At 40.2% G+C, this 23894-nt stretch overlaps 1 protein-coding gene across 2 annotated transcripts in view; it reads left to right on the plus strand.

The window, feature by feature from the left end:
• The window catches only part of SLC44A1 (solute carrier family 44 member 1), a 96058-nt gene that overhangs the window by 64027 nt on the left and 8137 nt on the right, over positions 1 to 23894 (plus strand). For both annotated transcript variants that reach the window (XM_026650856.2, XM_026650857.2), the window contains exons 5-12: positions 3234 to 3327; positions 8429 to 8598; positions 11355 to 11444; positions 13433 to 13572; positions 14384 to 14570; positions 18416 to 18581; positions 22005 to 22161; positions 22408 to 22491. In XM_026650856.2, coding sequence (XP_026506641.1) covers positions 3234 to 3327; positions 8429 to 8598; positions 11355 to 11444; positions 13433 to 13572; positions 14384 to 14570; positions 18416 to 18581; positions 22005 to 22161; positions 22408 to 22491 — 1088 coding nt within the window. The remainder of the gene's footprint in view (positions 1 to 3233; positions 3328 to 8428; positions 8599 to 11354; positions 11445 to 13432; positions 13573 to 14383; positions 14571 to 18415; positions 18582 to 22004; positions 22162 to 22407; positions 22492 to 23894) is intronic.

Raw genomic sequence — 23894 nt, forward strand, 5'->3', positions numbered from 1 at the left:
GTGCAGACCTGTCAAGAATCTTCCATCTTGAGATTCACTCTTGCAGTTGCAAGATCTGTTGTGTTTCTGATGAGAGACAAACTACCCCACAAAATAGCCTGTACTCAAGGGAATGGGCACTGAGCTGCTCGTCCGGAGACAATCAGATGTATTCCACTTTGCCTTCTGACTTACTGTTCATATTTCTGCATACTTATAACCATTATTAACCAAGGTCTCATACACCTATCTTACAGGCAACTGTCATTCATTTGTTTTTCAGATGAGTGACTCAGAGGGCGCACAGTCTCACTTCAGAGAGAGCTAGGAATAGAATCCCACTCTCTAATATGACAGTATAAATCTTTTCCTCTTTCCCACACTACCTTTCAGAAGAACTGGGCCAAATTACCATGTTATGTAACTCAGGCTACCAGTGTGGTTCTGTCTCCCTCTAGAGAAGAAACCATATATGGAAGATCATGAATCAGCTATTTCCTCCATGCTCCTGGTTATGGCCCTTTACTATTTGAATTAGAATTAGAGACTTGGGGGTTTAGATCCAGAGATCCCAGATTCAGTTCTTGTGGACAATGCAAACAGGGATATCCTTACATTCCACTAGTCTGTCCAGACTACCACTAAACAATACTGTGTCCAGAGCCAGGAACAATGCAGAAATACTGATGTACAAATAAGTTTTGCAACACCTCTTTGAGGTAGGCAGGTGTATTATAGCCACTTTGCAGATAGGTAAACTGAGGCATAGTGCTTCATCATTACTCCTGGGGCAATTCTGGGCCTCTGCAAATGCTCAGAATTTATGTCCCGAGCAGATTTCTTTGCTTCCCTGCAGAAAAATGACTTTCTGACAGGAAAGCCAAGGGAAGCCACAAGAGCGGTCATGCGACCCTCCTTAGCAGTATGTTTCAAGTGCCCAGGGCAGGCACCAAAGAGGTAAATCACTGTGGGGCAAAGGGCAGGACTGGGGAAGACCCGGCTAGTGGCTCCTACCCTGAGCCGGACTCAGCTGCTAGTCCCGGCTGGGCTGGGGAGGACAGGACTTCCTCTTCCCCACACAGCATCTGAGGCTGAGTCAGACCCACCCCCAGATTTCTCTCCCTGGGGAAGTTCTGCAAACTCCCTTCTCCCCTCCACCCCCCTGCTTCCTGCACCCATCGCTCCTCAGCTGCAGGAGGAGGGATTCCCTGTACAGGGAGCTGCTCCCCCATCCACCCAACCTCTGTACATCCAGACCCTCCCACCGAGCCTCACTCCCCCGATGAGCCCCACTCCCCCAGCATCTGGACCCCCACTGAGACCCCCACACCAGACCCCCCTGCCAAGCTCTGTCGTCCCCCCCGCTCAGACCCCTCTCCCTGCTGAGCTCAACCATCTTCACATGGACCCCCCTGCAGAGTCCCATTACTGTTGCACCTAGAACCCCCCAACAAGCCCCTGTGCGTCCAGATCTCCCTACCCCTGTACTTGGATCCCCCACTGAGCCACCCACACCCAGATTGCCCCCCCTAGAAACTTCTTAACCCACACCTGGATCCCCCCACACTAAGCCCCTCCACACTTGGATCCTGCCTTGCTGAGCCTGCCTGCCCACACCTGGAATGGAGGGGCAGGGCCCTGAGGTGTTTCTGGGCCAGGCCCGGTCCTTGCACTGTATCAGGGTTTGGTGCAGTCTCACCGCTAAGTACATGTCCTGGGGGGAGCTGCACAGTGATCTCCCACCTCTGTGCAGCCAGTGGCCTGTGCTCCCCAGTGCCATGCTGGAGCCTCCACATTTATTTGACAAATAAAATTGGCAGAATTTTAAAATATTGTGCGCAGAATTTTTTATTTTTTTGGTGCAGAATGCCCTCCGGAGTAATTATCTAAATGGCAGGACTGGAACTAGAATTCAGAAGTCCTAATTCATGATTGCCTATTTCAGCCACCTGACTTTCTTTAATGATCTGCTAAATACAGAGATGTTCATCTCTTCCTGAAAAATCTAAACCATACAATTGAGGCTCTTGAGACTGCATGGGATACTTTGCACTGGTACTCCCAGGCTGTGCCCCTTCTCTGTACAAATAGAAGACTCCTTTCTGCAGGGGTAGTAAATGGGAGGAGATGCTGCTATGTGGTGCAGCACCATTAAGCCCAGATGATGCTGGCTCAGCAGTTTTAAAAACTGTTCTTAAGCATGGTTTGAACTTGATTGTAGCCAACCTGGTCTCCAGTATGGTTTAACTGGCCAGTGCGTGGAGAGGGATTCAGCTTTGTTAGAGCTGCCGAGCATCTATAGAATTTGACAATATAAACACAAGAGCACTTCTCTGTGCAGGTCTTCAGCTAACTCACTCTTTAACCTCAATAGTTCGTCCTCTCTTTGCTCTCTGTAAAGCACATGAATTGTAGTTTAAAAAGAAAACTGGATAATTTCTTTTCATCGTGGATAGGTTTGGCAGAATTTAATTTTTATTTTTGTATAATTTTGATGGATAATATTTGTTTGTATATAAGCAATTTTTTCCCAGTATTTAGCAATTTTAAATTTTCACAGTTGTGGGAAACTAGGGGAAGGGGGGGATCAGACAATAATTATTTACTGACAGTATGAGATTCAAAAGTGATAAAGCTTTCTAACCATTAAAACACAAATTGGCACCATCACGTCAAAATATACAAAGTAAATATTCTTAAATCAAGCTGTGTTCTCAAGCAGCATTTTCTCACTTTGCCTATCTGTAAGTTTTGACCGCTATCGATGGAAATGGTTTTTTTTTTCAATTTGTGGGTGTACAGTGAAATTAAGGCTTACCAATAAAAATCTATTCCTTCGATGCCTAATCATGGATGTTGTGTGTCTGCAATTTTGATGCATTAAGAATGATTAAGAAACAGTCGGGGGAGGGAACTATTTCAAGGAGTCTAGTGATTTGTGTCCTCCTTCCTTTAAAAGTGGACTGTGAATTTAGCCTTTCTCTCTTGGATGATCAAAGGTGGTAGGAGGATGACCCAACCATGGATGTAAGGGGCCCATCTAATACAACATACGATGGGCTTGATTCAACATTCCATTACAAAACATTTTCTCTAGTAGTCTCTTGTAACTCTGAAGTCAATGGAGTTTTAGTCATGTGAAACTAATGTAATGGAGTGGAGAATCAGGACTATTATTCATTTTAAGATGATTTGCTGGACTGGAACAGGAATATTAGATTTTTGATCTTGTAATATTGTTTTTCTTTCAACAGGATCAAATTTATGTAGCTATGAACTACAGTCATCTGAGTACACTACAAATTCACAGGCCTCTAAGCTTTGTCCTAAGCTCCCGGTTCCAGAGAGGTAAGTTTAACGGCTTCTTGTCTAATTGTTCATTTGTCTGAAAAAGATTTCATAAAAATCTCACATAGAATAGTTTAGGTCACTCTATAACATACCTGTGTTTGTTTTTAGCATGTTAACTCTGTTGGTACAAAGGTCATCTTTAAAGAGACTCTGTCAACATAACATTTAAAAACAAAAACAAAAAAAAAACCCTACTGTGTTACTAGCGCTATTAAAACTGGAATATTACAAATGCTATTTGATGTTATATACTCAGTGTTGTGCTATGTGCTGCAAATCAGTTTGTTTGCCACCCTGAAGACTGGCTGCATTTTAGTGGTGCTGTTTGTACACAACGTATGAAGGGCTTTGGAATGAAAGGTGGTATATGCATATAAAATATTACGTTTGTCATTTATGGTGTTTGCTTCTTGCACTTTGCTCAGCCAGTTAAACTCGGTGGGTCTGTTTCATTTGCTGGTTCTCTGGTTGCGTCTAAGTTTCCAGCACTGGGATGCTTAAATGGCAGAAAGAAGAAAAAAGACCCAAATACCTGAAGGCACTCCTATTCATGTATTACTACATTTTGTAAATAAATCACTCTGGTTTTAATGCTTAAAATTTCGACGAAGAGCTGCCTTGGCTGTTTTTGGTAAAGTCTATGGTAGTGATTGTAACAAAGAGGATGCTGCTGGCATTGGGAGCCCAGCTGTATGTTGGAAGATTAGAGTGCTGCCCAGAAGTACAGGGGCAGTCAGCACTTCAGCTATACAGCAAATTTTGAGTTGTTCAGCAATGCGATTATTTTAGGGCTCAGTCCTGCAAACACTTCTGTGAGTGGTCCCACTGTCTTTAACGAGAGTTCTACAGCGGTGTTTGTGGCTTTGGGCTTCTGTGTTTTAGCTGAAATTGAAGGGGCTTGACAATGCAAACAGTTGTGACCAGGCATAATTCTTACTTCATAAACAACCTCAGTCGGATTATATCTGTTCAGGGTCAGACCATACATTCTCTGCATGGACATGAGTGTTGGCAAAGGAAAAACAGAGAAAAGTCCTGGAGAGGATATGTTCTATCCATTTTAGGACCTGTAGTTTTAAATGTCTTTTGTTTACCTCGGTAACTTATCCAAGTTTAAATTGACTATGATAAGCAGCAACTCAAATGCTGACAATAACATACTTTCTCTGAATCTTTTTTTTTTTTTTTACTGCAGCTCTACAGCCTATGCAACAGACCTAGGCATAGATGCTGCGCTACCTAACTAAAATAAATAAAAATTCCAGTGTTGTTTTGCATCCTCAAATGGCTTGTCAGTTTTAATTTTTGCCAGAATTGTATGTACTTTTCTTCCTAAACAGTCCCATGTCATTCAATAATAAGCAAGCACGCAGATAGACTTTATAATACAGTGCAAATTCCTGGCAAAATTGCTTTTTAAAATAGTCAGAAGGAGCTGTTATGTCAGTGGAGGGTTTCTCCATTTTATTCTACAGTTATAAGTTAAAATAAAAAGAAAAATATTCATTAAATTTTAAAGTTTCCTAAAGTTTGATTTAAACCCCCAAAGAAAATGAAAGGAAATGCCCAATAGTTTGCCTTTAACTCACATAATTGTAAAAAGAACAGGAGTACTTGTGGCACCTTAGAGACTAACAAATTTATTAGAGCATAAGCTTTCGTGGGCTACAACCCACTTCTTCGGATGCATATAGAGTGAAACATATATTGAGGAGATATATATATACACACACATACAGAGAGCATGAACAGGTGGGAGTGGTCTTACCAACTCTGAGAGGCCAATTAAGTAAGAGAAAAAAAACTTTTGAAGTGATAATCAAGATGGCTCAGTACAGACAGTTTGATAAGAAGCAAGTGTGAAAATACTTACAAGGGGAGATAGATTCAATGTTTGAATTGAGCTTATGCTCTAATAAATTTGTTAGTCTCTAAGGTGCCACAAGTACTCCTGTTCTTTTTGCGGATACAGACTAACACGGCTGCTACTCTGAAACCTCACATAATTGTGTTTTAGATATTGTGCTAGTGCAGTTATTGGAGTGAACAAGCACATTTTGGAGAAGAAATGTAATGGTCTGAAGGATTGAAAAATAAAATAAACTGCAGGAAGAAGGATGTTGAGGAGGAAAACTCCCTGATGTTCCCTTCCTGGAAGCAGATCCTCCTCTGGTGTCAATTATATCACTCTATTTAAGTCAATGGAATAGCTCCGTTGAAGTCAGTGGAGCTATGGCAACTTAGGTCAGCTGAGAACTGTCCCCTGAAGTTTCCCAGTTGATCAATTCGGAGGTAGTGTGTTCCTCATGCCCTGCAGAGGAACCTAAAGATCTTGGGGGACTCTGACATTTCACCTTTGGCACTCTCTGTCCTCACTCACTTTGGCTTCCTCACAGCACTGCCAAAGATAACCACGCCCTCCAGCCGTGCCTCCTGGAACCTCTTCCCTGTGCTAGAGAGCAGTTTCATTGCATGAAGGTGGTTTTGGAGCAGGGAATCTAGCCAGTTTTCCCCTTTCCTTCCTGCCTCTACCTGTTCCAACTCTGCACAGTCCTGGCAGAGGAGCTTCCATTGAGACTGGAGAGAAAAGGAGAGCATACCACTGCAGCAGAATGCTCCGTTCTGTTGGCTCAGGCTCCCCTACATGAGTTGGCATATATCAGTTATGGGGACTCTAAATATCTCACATCCGCCCTTGTTTTGAGGCCCACCTGATAGAGAACTACTCTGTTCTTAACTCTGCATTCATTTCCTTGTCCATATCCAGTTAAACTGGGCCCTTAATATAATTTCAATGCAACTGTCATATTTGTGCTTTTTAAAATTTATTTATCATCATCCCCTACTAGGCGGATTCTGCTGATCTTGATCACGATGATTAAGCAGCAGATTATTCTTAGAAGCTTATAATTTCATTTACGTATGTAATGTACCAAGGTGTAATCAAGGGGCCTTATAAATAGCAGAGGTCACTATGACTAGATTTATTATTTCATTTTTTGTTAAACGAGACACATCACATCACATGCTCATTGAGTCAGAACCACTGAAACAGAAGCAGGTCTCATGCTGGATTCTCAAGAGTTTCATTTATTCAAGAAAGGTTGTAATAACCACTGACCTTATTTTTATTAATTATAACAGTTTGAATTTAACTGTTACACATAAAAACAGGTAACTTAATATGTACAATATAATTGCTACAAGCAAGAGGGATATTAGCAGTTTAATACAGGAATGCTGTGAGATAAAGGTAAAAAGTATATATTTCTCCAGGTCATATTGCTTCTCATGACTTTTTTTCAGAATGTCTGTTTTCTCGTCAAGATGTAAAAAATGGATTTTTTTTGCACATTTCAAGATAAAAACTGAGCTTTGTCAGAATGATAGCTCTAATTTTCAGTATAAGCCTGTGAAACTTTGTAAGCTTTCTTAAAAATTGGAGCATGTGCACGAATTAAAAGCTAAATGCAAAGCCCTCTAATTTCAAGTTTTTCAAATTTCATTAAATACATTCTGTGCAGACCTGCAAGATGCTAACACACGCCAAAACTAGCTCCATCTTATAAAAAAGCTGTGGGACTATATAGGCTGCTCTCTAGCTGGGAAGGCCATTACTATGGGTTTAATTTGATTTTTAACAGCTCTGACTAAATGTATAACTATTCTGCTTAACTGCTGGCTTTACCACTCACTGAAAGCAGAGTATCAGTATAAGCATCTGCAAACGCATTTACTTAGTCAGCACAGTTGACTTAAAACCTGTCAGTTTCACAAAAGCATGGGAATCTGTTAATTATCTAATTATGAGGGTGATCATAAAATCCTCCCAATTCTGCACTGAATAATTAGACAATTGCTTTTTTAGTATGTTATCTCCCTCCTCTCTTCCACCTCGCCAAAATAATAATGCATAGAGGGGATATTCTTAAAGCAGATGATTCCTCTAACCCGACACACTCGAAGTGAGGGTTAGAATTTTGGTAAGACTGACAATTTAAAAAGAGGTATCTGGTACAGAAAATCTCTGGCTTCAAAATCACTACTAAAATAGGAGACTCCCAAAGGGATAGTGTGCACTGGTGCTTCGTTCTACTGAACTCTTGAAAATAAGTCAGTAGGAACTGATGGAGAGGAAGGAAAGAATCTGGAGGTTAAAAGAAAACTCTTCAATTTAATGTAAAAATATATTGTATTCATTGGATTCAATTACAAGCAAGAGTATATCACTAATAAAAGTGTCTTAAATGTAATGGAAAAGAATAATTAAAAAATAAAATAGACAACCTTGATAGTCTAACATAGTTTAGGATACAAGAAGATGCAACTCCCCAGTGGGCAGCATTGGGAAAATAAAGTCTCACGTTTGTGCTCTCCTGTATTATCTGCTTGTGAACTGCATCCCAGTGTCTGTTTACTGGGGTGAGAAGTATAATGCAAAATGTCAGTACCCCTTGAGAGGGACTCCAATACCATTCAGGGTAAAAGGAATAATTAAACAATTACAGGCCTCTTCATTGCATTTGTTATAAAACATTTAAATATTTAGCTGAGGTAATGTAAGTAATCACTGTAATTTTCCTCTCCTATGACCAGAATAAGCATAAGGGAGGGAAAGAATAAAGTATCTGTATCATGGCTGCTTGGCAACAGTTGTAAATGGTGACGTTTTAGACTAATGTATATTTTTGCAACTATAGTACAATCATTCTTGGATTACTTTTTTGCTACAAAAGTGGGTCAGTATTCCATTTTGAAGTCAGTGAAGGGCATTATTTGAGCTGGTGTACCACATGACACTTGAATGACAGATGTTTAAGCTGAAATAAGAAAATACTCCTTTGAGAGGCGGAGGGTAATATCCTGTTGGAATATGCATGCTGCCTTCTTTACAGAAATACTTGTAAAAATTGCATCACTCCTCATTGTGACCATTGTCATTATAGCAGCACCTCTGCATTAAACTCACAGCTCCTTGTTATGGTGTTATAAAGGTGGAGAGTATTGCATCAATTCACCTTTCATTTGTGTGTTGATGTGGCATTTATATTAAGTAGGAGTAATTTTTTTTCTGATTTTTTTTTTCTTGTGTCACCAGTGCACCTATTCCATTCTTCCATCGCTGTGCTCCTGTGAACATTTCCTGCTATGCCAAGTTTGCAGAGGCCCTGATCACCTTTGTCAGTGACAGTAGTGTCTTACACAGGCTGATTAGTGGAGTTATGACCAGCAAAGAGATTATAATGGGACTTTGCTTGTTATCACTAGGTAATTGTTTTTCTCATTATTAGCTGTTTCATAGTACTGCGATAGGAGACTTTTAACATCCTCTAGCCACAACATGAACATAAAACATATACCATAATAAGCCCTCAGGAAACTGTTCAAATGCTTTTTATTCAGTAGCCAAATAAGTGTTTCGAAAGAAGTATACATGCACATTCAGTTTTTATTTAAGATGGGTGGGAGGGGTTGGACGTTCTTCAGTGCTCTTGCCACAGCTGTTTAAGTCAACCAGAGGCAGCTGTACTTTATAATGTTCATCTGGCCCTTCCACTCATCATTTTGCCCACTCCCTGCACCTCCTCCTAAAAATGAGAGCGATGCATGGCATTATACTCTCATAAACCTGGGGCTTAGGCTTCTTTTGGTGTGTATGGCTTAGCTATTTGGCTGGGATTTTCAAAGGAGCGAAAGGAAGTTAGGTGCAATTGGGTTTGGCTCCTTTGAAACTCCTAACCTTGGTTTTTATGAATGCAAATGTTGTTGCAAATGTGTTACTAAAAGCTGGGAAATTCCCAATTCTGGGCCTTAGGTTTCTTGTTGATCGCTGATCTCACACCAAAGTGAAATGATTGTTTTAAACAGACCCTATAAATGAAGGTAAAATCGTGTGCATCCAAATTTATTACATTTCTGATCAGCTGACTTCATTGGATTCTTAGTATGAGGCCCTTAACCTATAAAAAAAACCCAACCCCTGCTGTTACAGCCATCTGTCAAGAGTGTGTGGTTAAAGAAAAAGAAATGACTGACTGACTACAGGGTGCCACAAAGGCTATAGCAGCAAGACTCTGCTATAACCAATCTGTCTCTGTAGTAGAGAGAGCTAGATCTTGACTGGAAAAAAAATAAAACGCAAAATCACTTCTTGAAACCAGCTGCAAAGAAACCCACAGAACTTTTTCTTCCATTGCACTCCATGGTAATAATAATGGACCTGCAATAATTTGACCTAAAAGTAACAAGAAAATTAAGAATTTGCAAAGTTGTAGCTTTATTAGTAGGGCCCTAACAAATTCATGGTCTATTTTGGTCAATTTCACGGTCATAGGATTTTAAAAATAGTAAATTTCATGATTTCAGCTATTTAAATCTGGAATTTCACAGCATTGTAATTGTAGGGTCCTGACCCAAAAAGAAGTTGGGGGTGGGGGAGGGTCGCAAGGTTATTGTAAGGGGGAGGGGATGCAGTACTGCTCCCCCCACTTCTGCACTGCTGCTAGCGATGGTGCTGCCTTCAGAGCCGGGCAGCTGGAGAGCGGTGACTGCTGGTTAGGAGCCCATTTCTGCAGGCAGAGCAGCCACCAGCAGCAGCGCAGAAATAAGGATGGCATGGTATGGTATTGCCACCCTTACTTCTGCGCTGCTGCCTGCAGAGCTGGGCCCTCAGTCAGCAGCCTCCACTCTCCGGCCACCCAACTCTGAAGGCAGCATCGCAGAAGTACGGGTGGCAATACCGCGACCCCCGTAAAATAACCCTGCAACCCCCTTGCAACTCCCTTTTGGGTCAAGACCCCCAATTTGAGAAACCATGGTCTCCACCATGAAATCTGTATAGTATAGGATAAAAGCACACAAAAGACCAGATTTCATGGCGGGAGATCAGATTTCATGGTCCATGGTGCATTTTTCATGGCCGTGAATTTGATAGGGCTCTGTCTATTAGCAACACTATAGTTGGATGAGTGCCAGATTTTATTGTACATATTTATTGCAAAATTTTATATAAAATTAATGTAGTCCTTTAGGTTAAAGGGGGATAAAAAAATGTGATTGCTTTCAGATCACTTTTTATGCTCCTTTAATGAAAAAAAATCAGAATGTCAGATTGTTTAGTTCACAAAGAAGACCCCAATGCCTTTCACTTCAAAATGTAGCTAGTACACACACAATACATGTTAGTGAGTGACAATTTAAGGAGGATTTTTAGCATGCTGTACCTGTATGTTGGTGGGACTAATACAGTGCCCATGCTGGCTCCCTGTGAGGGAGTTAGCTTCCCAAATTATAGGTGCACTCTGGAAACAGATGCAGAAATATTTATGCACCAGTCCAAACGGATGAACTTTGAAGTGGCATGTTGCATATGGTGCCATAATCCCAAGTGCACAAAAACGGGGATTTAAGAGATGAGAAATGGGAAAATAATAAAGATTGGAGGAGGAAATGTGAAAATTGCAAGTAAAAAATTATTGCAGAATCAATAAAACTCATTAAAGTACCCAATGTGAATAATAAAGATAAAGCACAAAGCAGTAATTTTTTCCTTGTAACAAACATGACATCTTAAATTACATACATCACAATATCTGCACTTGTTTAGCATGTATGTTTGCATGCAAGTTCTCCTCTGCTGCTCAGAGTTGTGCAGTGTTTTCCCAACTCATGATATTAAACTCACACTTCTGTCATGTCCTCTTGTTTGTTCTGTCACTGTCTGAATACATCTGTGTGGCTATGTTTTATATATAGTGTACTATGTAAATGCACACATGCTCTTTTTATTTAGCAGAAGCAGGAATTGTAGAGGCTACCTGACTTTCCTTGTGTATTTGTGTAATAAGTTTGAAAGCCATAGGGGGGAAAAATTCCTTTTATAAAAGATTCTATTAATATGCAGTTATCTTTAGTGTAGTGAGTTCAATTGAACTTCCTCCCCCTTGCTCGTGAAAAGCAACACCTTTGTAGCGTGTTCCTGTCTGAAATAATTGCTCTGCTTATTATATTTCTCTCTTCTGCAGTGCTGTCCATGATTTTGATGGTGATAATCAGGTACATTTCAAGAGTACTGGTTTGGATCTTAACAATTCTTGTCGTTTTGGGATCACTTGGTAAGTCTTGTTCGTTTCCTTGTTTCTGAGAGCCAAGTTCTGATCTCTCCCCCCCCCCAATCGCAAGGTTCGTCAGCATCCTACTCAGAGCCACTTCTTCTTTCCTGCTTTATATTGACCTGTCTCCGGGTTCCATGGGGAAACTGCTATTTTTCTGGCTAAGGAGGACTGAATTAGATTGAGTCATTGCTGCTCCTTACCCAGCCAGACAATTGCTGCACCTCCTGCTAGGTGAATGAGTACGCACACCGCCATGACAACCTGGAGAATGACACCAGGAATCTATCTAGAATCCTTACACTGCAGTATAGAGCCCTGTGGGGCAGAGCAGCCCCATTAACATTTAGGCGAGATCCTTAGGGGTGCCTGAGCTCTGCTCAATACATTTAAGCAGAGGGGAACATGGGTGGTTTTCCATCACTTTTCCTCCTCATTGCATACCTCCTCCAATCCTGGGGACTACTGGGGGAGCAGGGGGCTAGTTAGGCCCCCAGAGCAAGTAGCAGTAGCCTGAAGCTGTGGGATGAATTAGACACACTGGCTTTAAAATTCCAGAGATTCCTCTACGTAATGTGAATTCCCAGCTGTCCCATTCAGGCTGCTTTCTGGCAGCTTTAATCTACTCCATTAACTTTAAATTTTGTGGAACTGAAGTTTTATATTGTTGATCTTTAATAATGCAGCCAAAATATTGGGTTATGTGGGGGAAGTTAAATTCGGTGATAGCCATGATTTAAGGTCCCATGACCTGCAAGAGTTAGAAAAATTTCAGTGGGCCAAGATCACTTAGCTTTTCTGAACTGCCCCACTGACATCTTATTACATGCTGAAAAACCGCACCAAGTGTGAAGACCTTAAAAGTTGTGTTTTGTGAGACACGCTGCTTTGTTTACATCAGTTCATGTTTTTGAAAGTCCCATATGGTCGGTGGCAAATCTGGAATGTCCTGAGTCCCACACCTATCTTTTGAAATGAGTAGAATCAATCAGCTAAGATTTTGGCACTTTAGATAGGCACACTGCAGCTGAGTCTCAAACCTTGAGGTAAGGAGAGGAGAATTGGAGAGAGAAATATCAAAAGAGAAAGGTTAATTCATTGGAGGTATGGAATCCCAGATCAAAGGGACGGTTCTGTCTTGGAAAAATGGCTAGAGCCAGAGAGTGAAATCCTGACCCTATTAAAATCAATGGGAGTTTTGCCTCTCCCCTTGACTTCAGTATGGCTGGGATTTCCCCCAGGGAGTTTAATGGGAGACACTTCCCTCTCTTCTCCTTAGCCTTTTATTTTTATTTTTCATTTTCCCATCTCAAGTGAGGTGAGCTGACTCTTCCCTATCACTCCTGCACTTCCAGTGCCTGCATCAGCTCTTCTTGAGGCAGGAACACCTATCTGTGATTTATTTGAGGTGCTGTTTCTGGTATCATGGATTTTCTCCCCTTTCCTCTCTCTCTCGCTGTCTCTTGGTTGTTTCCTTTCCTCTTTCCTGGTGGCACTTCTCTCTGAAGTGTTTACCCTTTCACTTCTTATTCACCTTTCTTTGCTCTTCTTGTTTCTCTACATCCTCTCTGGGGCTCCCTCACTCAGTTCTTCCATTTTAATTTCCCATACACCTCCCACCACATCATCATCTGTTCCCTACCCCCTTCCAGTCCTCTAATGCCTGTCATATGGGAGCAGTATCTGTCCTTACTATGCCTCCCCTGACTAGTGGCTTCACCCTGTTCTCTCTAAAACACATGAAATGAGGAGTACTGATCCAAGGGACTGCATGATTTTCAGATGCTCCTAGCAGGGTAGGAGCAGTGCAGGGAGAGCACCTGCTTGAGCCAGAGCACTCCCCCTTTAAAATCCTTCCTTTCAGAATAGCATCAGCCCACTTGGATATTTTCTATCAGTTTAGACTGTGCTGTGTTTGACCGATTCCATTCTTTGTGTCTGTTCTGTAGAGGGAAATATAGTATTTGTCCTGTCTTTAATTCAAAACATAGGAGGCACAGGAGTACTGTGGTGGCTGTATGCTAAGCAAACAAAGTTTGTCAATGAAACTCTTACTGCTGATCAGCTTCAAATAGCCAAAGACAATCTTCAGGCCCTCTTGGTCTATGCCATTTCAGCTACTGTCTTCACGGTAAGTGCTTTGTCACTGACAAAATTGTATTCCCTTTTTCTGTCATTCTTGCCATGTTCTTTGGCTTGTCAATGCAGGTTTTGTAATATGTGCATGAAAAATTGAAAGTGCTCCAGAAACAATCTCCCTCTCTGTTTGTTGCTGCACTTTCTACTATTAGGCACTGTTCTGGTAGACACACACACTCCCCTGACATCAGAAGAATAGATTGTAGGGCCTGAACCCACAGCTGGTCTGGGCCACGCTCAGAAATCACCTGGGACTTCCATGCACAGAGCAGCTTCAGGATTGGACCCTTAATCTGTATGTTCACTTGCACTTGGATCCTGTTTGTCAGATAAATCAAACATGCAATGCTGAGATGCTACCTCATAATTTCATTTTAGCTAATAATACTTGATACAGGCATGCACTGTAATTAAACCTTTTTATAAACTTATCTGACAAGTTCTCCAGGTTCTGTTTCAAAATATAGGGCAAATTCTGCCCTCAGCTACACCTGTGCAATCCCATTGCTTTTACTTGGTTGCACAATGCAGTTGAGTGATAGAATTTGGTCTGCAGTCGTGTCAGTCTGAGTGTCAGTTCAAAAAAGTATTTAAAAGGTAGCAGGAGTCACTAAAAGTGGTTTGCGTTGATAAATCAATCTCGAAATACTTGATGCAGGGTTGAGCCGTGTAAACGTGCAGGGCTCACACCAACTGTTGGAAGTGTGATTCGTTTGCTCTACTTGAAGATCCTGTGTTGTTTACTGCACCTGATGGTCTGCTTTTCATCACCTAAAATGTCCGTTGGAAACTTCTCTCCTCAGGTTATCTTGTTCTTGATAATGTTAATTATGCGCAAGCGAGTAGCTCTCACCATTGCCTTGTTCCACGTGGCTGGCAAAGTTTTCATTCACCTGCCGCTGCTAGTCTTCCAGCCCTTTTGGACTTTCTTTGCCCTCATCCTGTTTTGGAGCTACTGGATCATGGTCCTGCTTTTCCTTGGCACTACAGGTATGTGGGCACATGGCTTCTTTTAAGTAAACACTAGTACTTTCTTGTACAGACTTTAGATGTAATTAAAATTTGAAAATAAGAATTGCTGTGCTCTGATATATCCCTTTGACTTTGAATGAGCACAGAGAGTACTTTAATACTGTGTTCTTGTGCACATCTGTATTCATCATCAGGTGTGAAGTTACCCATTGTTTGGTGCCCTAGAAGTGGCTTTCTACCATTATTTTGCCCCTGTTTGATGTGAGGAAGAGCAGCCGCAGGGCTGCTGTAACATATGCAAGCACTATGTCTCCAAGAGACTGTCATGCTAGCTGGGACCTGTTTGAACACAGTGTGTTCTGGCTATGGCATATTCCATATACAGCGGGGGCCCTAGGAAAGGAAGGTGGAGAGTTTATGATACCAGCTTTATGCCACTCTCAGATTTCCCCATGCCAGAGGAATACTTAGCTATCCTGTTAGGCTAGCTTTCAGACTGGATAGTGTCTCATTTTTGGCTCTCATTGTTTTGCAGAGTTACAGAAATTAAATGCAAAAAAAGCATGTCAATACATCAGTAAAGACATACATTTTTTTAAAAGTCAGGAAATGTACAACTTCAAAGGAACCCATCAATCTGGTTTTATCTTCAAAAATTAAACTCAGCACATCTTTTGAAATAATGTCCTGCAATTTAAACCATTATTTAAAATATTCAGAAGTGTTATTTCTGTTCCTTTCTGTGTTGAGAGGGTATTTTGGCTGGATCTGAGAGAAACACCACCAGCCATGCTCAGGTCTGTCCCTGGTCCTTCTTCCCCTTCTCTGTGCACACAACCAGCCGCCTGCTGCTTGCAATCTATTCATTTTCAGCTCTGCTGCAGCTGTTACTAGTAAACAGTCCCCAGCAGGGCCTGGTGCAACATCAGCAACCTGATAAAGTGCTGTCAAATACACAAACGAAACAAACAGAATAATAGAGGAAAAGTATTCTGCCGTCTTTCTGTTATGGTGATCTTAGGGGTTACTTATAACAATCGCATGCAGATAAATGTAATTTTCAAGTTAATGGTATCCTCCTGCAGAAATATTAATATAGCCACTTGCCATAATATTCAACAGATATGTAATCTCTTTAACAAAAATAAAAGGACTAGAAAATACTAGAGACATGCAATGTGAATATGCTAATATTATTGTAGGGGCCATAACTCTGCATTTCTTGACTTTTTTAATATATCTCCTATGACAGTAACATTACATTAACAGTTTTTTGCATTTAATTTTCCTCCTTTTCAGTGTAGAGCAAAGGGTTAAAAAACCCAGTGACGCTCCTCTAAGGACTTAAGGCAGCACAAGCAATTTAGCCACTACTTAAATTGATAAATGCACATTTCTAAAAGGACGCGTGCATGCACAGAGTGTCGCTCAAAACGCAAATGCACAGTAGCCAATTTTCTGTTGTTTGTGACGGTCTTAGGGCTAGTGTAGACCAGACAGTTAGATCCACCCAGCTACCTTGCTTGGGGGGTGAAAAATCCACATGCCTGAGTGACATAATTAAGCCAACCTAAGTCCTTGTGTAGACAGCGCTTCCATCGACTTACCTACTGCCTCTCAGGGAGGTGAATTGACTACAGAAATCGCTGTAGGAAGTATCTACACTGAAGTGCTACAGCTGTGCCGCTGTAGCATTTTAAGTGTAGACATAGCCTTAGGAGGGGACATGCTCGGCAGTAATGAGGACTTTACACACCCAGTTTCAAGATAAAGGCCTAGAGGTTTACCTGAGCCCCATAGACATTGCTGGGGCTCAGCAGAGGTGCAAGGGTTTGCCTGAATAGAGGAGTTTGTAGGATTGGGGCCCAAAAGTTTCACTGATTTTAGTTAGTTCTGTACAAAACAGTGGCAATAACTTTTCAAAATGGGAAATGTATATTTCTCAGAAAGTTATAAGCATCTGGGGGAAGGGGGTTTAATGGAACTTGACATTTGAAATGTTATGTTCACTACTTCACAAATGCTCTAATACAATATAGTAATTTTAGCACTTTTTAGATCATATAACTATTTCAGCCTAACTATGGAAAAATATGGAAGGGGGGTTCCAAAGAGGATGGAGCTCGACTGTTCTCAGTGGTGGCAGATGACAGAACAAGGAGCAATGGTCTCAAGTTGCAGTGGGGGAGGTCTAGGTTGGATATTAGGAAACACTATTTCACTAGGAGGGTGGTGAAGCACTGGAATGGGTTCCCTAGGGAGGTGGTGGAATCTCCTTCCTTGGAGGTTTTTAAGGCCTGGCTTGACAAAGCCCTGGCTGGGATGATATAGTTGGGAATTGGTCCTGCTTTGAGCAGGGGGTTGGACTAGATGACCTCCTGAGGTCCCTTCCAACCCTGATATTCTATGATTCTATGATTTGGGATTTTGGGGCCCTGTTTTTACCAAGGGACAGAGCTAATGGAATTTGTTCTTGGTTTTGTGTGTTTTACTGCTATAAGTTTAATTTGAATTATGAGATGTGATGTTTGTTATCTGGGGAACAATGAGTCACAATATTTTTCTTGCGCCTGAAAATGGTTGAGGTCCCAATTCTGCATTTTGAGCTGTGCGGGTAGACCCCTGCACCCGCATGGACCCAATTGCATCAGCAGGGCCAAAGTTTGGGCTTTAATAATAAAAAGCTTTGCTCAGTTTTAATTGTTGGTAACCTCAGCCCTGGTCCTGCATGTGCCTAATTTTATTCACTGTGAGTTTACATACATATGAGTGTCAAAACATATGAAAGTTAAGGAAAATTGACGTCTTTGCAGAAACAAGGCCATACATACTATACATCAGTATTTCCCAAAGTACTAAAAGCCAAAATGTATAACATTTTTCTAAAAATGTGTCAGAAGAAACTTGTTTTTCCAAATAGTAATTCACTAGAACAAAATTATTTTGGTAGTGGTGTTTGACTTCCAAGATTCATACAAATCTGAAACCATTCACATAAGAGATCTAGTGCAAACCTAAGTGAAAACGCTAATGGCTTTCAATTTGGATCTGTTTTATGCACCTGTTATGTCTATTCTCTGTGTTTTCCTGAACCTCTTCTGCTGTTCACATCATTTTGATGGGTGAGATGGACCTCCACAGTGAGTGCTAATGCTTTTTGAAGTAGAGCATCCATTGCCTGAGGAAATCCTGACACAATGTCAGTGAACTTATGTGAAAGTGCTACTTGGATCAGACAAGTCTATTGGGTTTTAAAATATGTATAAAATTCTTTGGGAAAAATCTTCTCTTCTCAAACGCTGCTAATATTCTAGCAAATAGATTCTGTTATTCAAATATAGACAAAACACACACACAAACACTTGCACCATCAAGAAATAGAGGTCACCATTAATGTTGTTTGATCCTAACTAAAAAATACAAATTATGATCTTTAAATAAATTTCTGCAATTTTTGCAAACTATGGATATGAAGGGAGGGTGGCAGAAAATTCAGAATGACTTAGGTTTCCTTCCATTACATTTTGGAATAAGAAATCATTCTGCTTCATTTTTTTTTTTTTTTTCAAATTTCCCACATAGTAAAAAATTTTTTTTTTTTTTTAAGTTGGATGTTGCGTGTGCTCTGGAGAATTTTAAAATCCTTTCTCTGCATAATTTTTAACAGTAATTAATATTTTTGCAGGCTGACACAGCAATATTATCTCCATTATCAACTGTCCAGCTACACTGATGTTAACACTTTATTAGGAGACAGAGCTGTCACTCTTTAAATGATTGAGAGTTATTAGCTGAATTACAAACGATTCTTTCTTTCTAAGTTGATATTAGCTATCTGCCTTCTTTCTCTGATTTGTTCCTAGGTAGCCCTGTCCTAAACGAACAAGGGGTTGTGGAATTCCGGGTTTTGGGCCCTCTACGATACATGTGGTGGTACCATATGGTAGGGCTGATCTGGATCAGTGAATTTATTCTAGCATGTCAACAGATGACGGTAGCTGGGGCTGTTGTGACATACTATTTCACAAGGTGAGAACTTTTCAGACAGCTTTTTCTTAAGAGACCTAGTAACTGAATCATCAAAAATAACTGGGGCCAGAGCTTGTGGTGAAATGAGCAGCTGTGTTCTGCCTGGAAGCAGAAAAGCAAAAGCAAACTTCTAAAATAAATAGTGCGTTTAGCTGGTTATGTGCAATTTGAAGATGTTAAGCACCACAGTCTTGTTTGCCCCTAAGTCCCATATACACAATGAAGACCTAGATGATTCATTTTTTTAAAAAAAGTAAAAAGCACTTTGACATTTATCTCTTTTCAGTAATAAAGCTGATAAGCTCCATTTAACTTAAAAGATGATTGGCGCTAATTGACTGGGATTACTTAACTGAAAAATACAGTCCTTTAATTCTTTTCACACACTCGTTTGTCTGTTTCCTAAGATTACATAAAGTCCCATTAGAGCCATCATTTTCATATGAATTCAGATTATATACTAATGTTCAAGTGAAGCAAAATATATGTATTAAATCTCCATGTACCATCACTGTGCATGAGTCCTAATTTGCAAATCATGCTATACTCCTATCAGCTAATGCACATGTATCTCAAGTACAAGAGAGGGATGCATCCCATATCCTTAGGATAACTCCTAATTGGTAGTATTGCAGTGTTAAAAAATAATGAGAATTAAAAATAAATAAATCTGAGCTTTTTAAATTTTTTTTAAGTCTCTAGGTGCCCAGAGATCATGTTTTTAAGCTTTTTTTCTACCACAATAAGGACTAGAAACTTTTATTTTTTTTAAATGGAAGCTGAGGTTCTCAATCACAGAGCTAGGAGATAAGGCTTTAAGAAAAACTCTATCACGAGTCTTGAAATCGTTTTTTGAGAGTGAGCAACACTGAAGTGATATCGAGTGTTTTTGCTAACATACAACTCTTGGCAACATTTTTGATTAAGGAAAGAAATGATGCTATTGAACTTATTCGCCTCTTCTTTTTTTAAAAGTATATCTTTCTAAAGTGAAATTTCTCAAAATGTAACTCACTGATATTTTATAGTTCACTATATATTTGTTTAAAAAAAGAAATCTCGTGTGCTCAACAATCTGATAATTTAAGTTACACTTCCCATTCCAAATGGTCTCAAAGTAGTTTGCAAACAGTAGAAATACAGCACCTCTGGAAAAATGCAGCTACTTCTGAAGCAGAGGGCATCAGCCGTGATGTACAGCAAGAGTGGTTGGAGTAAGGGAGGAAAATGTCAACCCATGACAAAGCCCTTATGCCTTATTAAAATTGCCATAGGGTCATCAGTGTCCGAGCAGAGCAAGGCCTTGGTTTAAATGTTCTCTCATATGAAAGATACCTTACAGTAATTTATTTTCATTGATATCCCTGCTGTGCTGCTTTTACAAATTGTACATAACTAGGAAATACACCGTAGGTAGGAATAGTCTTGCCACAGCATGTTGCTGGGCTAGATGATTTAAGAGATCTTTTGCATCTCCAACATCTGTGAGTTTATTTACTGTATTTTACCAGAAGGTAAATGAGTTTGCTCTTACCTGCTCCCTATCCATCATCCCTTAATGGGAACCTTGAGTTATTAAATATCCATTTCCCTCTACCACACCTCTACCCCGATAGAAAGTGACCCGATAGAACACCAATTCGGATGTAACGCGGTCAAGCAGCGCTCCGGGGGGGTGGGGCTGCGCGCTCAGGCAGATCAAAGCAAGTTCGATATAACGCAGTTTCACCTATAACACGGTAAGAATTTTTGGCTCCCAAGGACAGCGTTATATCGGGGTAGAGGTGTACTTTGCTTTCTTGCATATTAAAGTGTGGTTCTAGTCTGAAAAGTGACTGTGAAAATGGTATACTGGGGTTCCACGTTGTTAATGATTTCTAGATCAATGTACATAATTTCCATATAGGAAGATTTTTGTTTAACTGCTAGCCCTGCACTCTCACCTAGGGCTCTGAAAGCCAAGATGGGCTCTTTGCATTTCATGCAATGCTACCAGTCATAAGTAGGCTCGGCAGAATTCGTTTTTTTTTTTTAATTATTTTGATGGATAATATCAATGTTCATTTCAAGCATTTATTCAATCTTTATTTAAATTTTGACAGTTGAGGGGAATGAAGGGGAAAGGTCAGAATTATTTAACGACAGTAGACAATGAAAATCAGAAAGTTAAAGTTTTTATAACTGTTAAAACACAAGTTGTCAACATCCTCTTGTCAAAATATACAAAGCAAACATCCTTAAATCAAACTCAAGCAGCATTTTTCTTACTCTGCTAGTATGTGTGTATGTGTGTGCTTGTGGTGAAATTGACATTTATCAATATCTACTGGTAAAAATGTAATGCTTCCAAGCCTAGCCATAAGGTTCTTCTGGCCAGATTAGGCCCTCAGTTACACTTGTATAAGCCAATTGCCGCCTTCCATTTGCACAGGTATAACTGGTTGGAACTAGGTAAACTGTTTTTTGCAAGAAGAAATAGAATCTAGCTCACTGAAAACTGACTTCAGAATGCTAATAGGAGCCAAAAGTTGTAAAAATATTTTTTCCTCACTGAAGTCAGCATGAATCAGTACATGGAGGGAGCAGGTCTGTGGAATTAGAAGGTGCCACTTTTTTATATTTTTCAAGTGAAACCACCCTTAAGAATAGGTTTCCCTAAATTCAGGGGAGGTATTTTATTACTGGAACACTGACAGTTCAATAACATTAATCCTATGATACTTTTATCACTGAGTTTATTTTTTTAATACTTATTGAGCGCTCTTTCATTAAATGCTGAATGAAGCTGCTGTAGAGAGGGAAATAGTGATGGTTTGCTTTAGAGAAATACGAATGATAAGAATACATTTCTTAAAAGCTGTATCAGAAGACTGTGCATTCAGCTCTTATAAATAAATCCCTATTTCCCCTTATAAATACATCCTTATAAATACTTTGTTACAGCACTGTATTTTGTTTTAATACTTAATACTTGATTCCCTGGCTGTGTGGATATGTATATTCAGAAATACAAATGGTCTGAAAACAGCTTTTGTGTAATGAATGTATATATGCTTTTTCCAATATATAAAATAGGGAAAATCCTAAAATAAATTTGGGGGAGAGGAGGGAAAGACTTAAAAATGTTTGAATTAGACATTCATAGAAGTGTAGAGCTTAAAAAATTGATTGGTTAGGTATAACTATAGTGCAGGCAAGTGTCCCCTCACAGACTCATCCTTTTCCTGCTATTACATTAGAGCTAATACTGTTACGGACCCTGCTTCTCAATGACTCAGCAATGTCCACTGAAGACTAGAATGAGACCACCAAATTGCTTTTCACCTGTGAACTCAGTCAGAATTTGTCTGTAGCTGGTTTTTCTCACCTAAAGTCCATATTGATGATACTGCTTTATTTTATTTCTCTGATGATTTTCCACAGGGAGAAAAGGAATCTGCCATTTACTCCTATTCTGGCATCAGTAAATCGTCTTGTCTGTTACCACCTAGGAACAGTGGCAAAAGGTTCTTTCATTATCACATTAGTGAAGATTCCACGAATGATCCTTATGTATATTCATTCCCAACTCAAAGGAAAAGTAAGGGAAACCTACTTCTTATTAAAATACTGGGTTCCAAATGCTTGAAATTTGATCCTAAATTTTGACCAAAAAAGTAAGTGTGTGTGTGTGTGTGTGCACGCGCGAAACTTAAGGGCTGATTTCAGAATATTCAGCTCTTAAAGTATAGCCCATGCATTTGAATGTAATGGTCGTTCATGTTCTTTGTCCTTTGGGGTTTTTTTTAATGTACTTGGTTTTTTTCCCCCCCTGTTGCCATGCTAGGAAAATGCCTGTGCTCGATGTATGCTGAAAGCTTGCATCTGCTGCCTTTGGTGTCTAGAAAAGTGCCTGACTTACTTAAATCAGGTAAGATTTTATATATTTTGACTTTTTATATAAAGGAAGGCTAGTGATTGAGGAAGGCTAGTCTGAAACCAGAAGATGGGGTAATTTTTTCCTTAAGTTGACACATGTTAAATTGTACTTTGGAACTTGATTGAACCTATGTACTTCAGTCATGTCCCCATTACTGAAATTAAAGTACATTGTGATCTCACTGAGGCTCATTACATTAGTCCTCATTTACAGCGCCAGTGTGAAAAATTGTCCCAATTCCTCTTTCTGGAAAAGACATTTTGTCCTTTAAAAATGACTAATTGTGTCTAAGCAATATAGCATTAGATTTTAATGGTTGAATACAACCCTCCCAGCACCCACTTTCCTCAGGTACATTTAAGATTGAAAGTGTATATATGGTAACAGAGTGTGGAGCTTTTCTCCTTTTTAATATTTAAGCATCACATATTTGAGAAAATGTATTTAGAATCATAGACTTTAAGGTCAGAAGGGACCATTATGATCATCTAGTCTGACCTCCTGCACAACGCAGGCCACAGAATCTCACCCACCCACTCCTGTATCAAACCCCTAACCTGTGTCTGAGCTATTGAAGTCCTCAAATCATAGTTTAAAGACTTCAAGGTACAGAGAATCCTCCAGCAAGTGACCCGTGCCCCGGAGGATTCTCTGTACCTTGAAGTCTTTATTTCATTTAAGTCACTCTTTTCTTTTAAGGCTATGTCTACACAGCAGATGGGAGGTGCGTTCCCATCTCAGGTAGATATATACACACTAGTTCTGCTTGACTAGTGTGCTAAAAATAGCAGGGTAGTTACGGCAGGTTGGGCTAGTGCCAGAGTCTAACCATGTCTGAGACCCTAAGTACGTCCGCGGGTGGCTGCCCAAGGTGCCACCTCAGCTGCCGCGCTGCTATTGTTAGCGTGCTAGCTTGAGCAGAGCTGCCACGGGTCCGTGGACCTGAGCGGAGAAATGTACCTCCCAGCTTCGGTGTGACATTCTCTAAAGAAGGGAAAGGACTGTGAATTGTGATGGGTGGTTTAGTCGTATCTGTTTCCTTGTGGGAGAGCTGTGCTGTAATCTGTTAATATAGATTTCTCTTTTACTATTGTTCAGTTTGTTTCTCATATTTGAGACAAACATTTTGTATAATGGAGCTCCTCCATCTCTGATTTCATAAACCTACACAATTGAGCTCGCTCACAAAGGTATCTGGGTTCACACGCTCCCAGTGAGTCAGATTAAAGCCATACAGAACTTGTACTCCTTGTAGAACCACAAGATATGTTTTTGGAAGCTGCCTTATTCGAAGCTTGGTTTTCAGAGTGGTGATGAAACTAACAGACAAAACCTTACAGCATCCCATAAAGTTCTAGCCTGGGCATAGTCCTGGCCTGCCCTCAGCTGGCCTT

Source organism: Terrapene carolina, unplaced genomic scaffold, assembly GCF_002925995.2.
Source record: "Terrapene carolina triunguis isolate 2854851 unplaced genomic scaffold, T_m_triunguis-2.0 Scaffold94, whole genome shotgun sequence".
NCBI classification, from domain to species: Eukaryota; Metazoa; Chordata; order Testudines; family Emydidae; genus Terrapene; species Terrapene triunguis.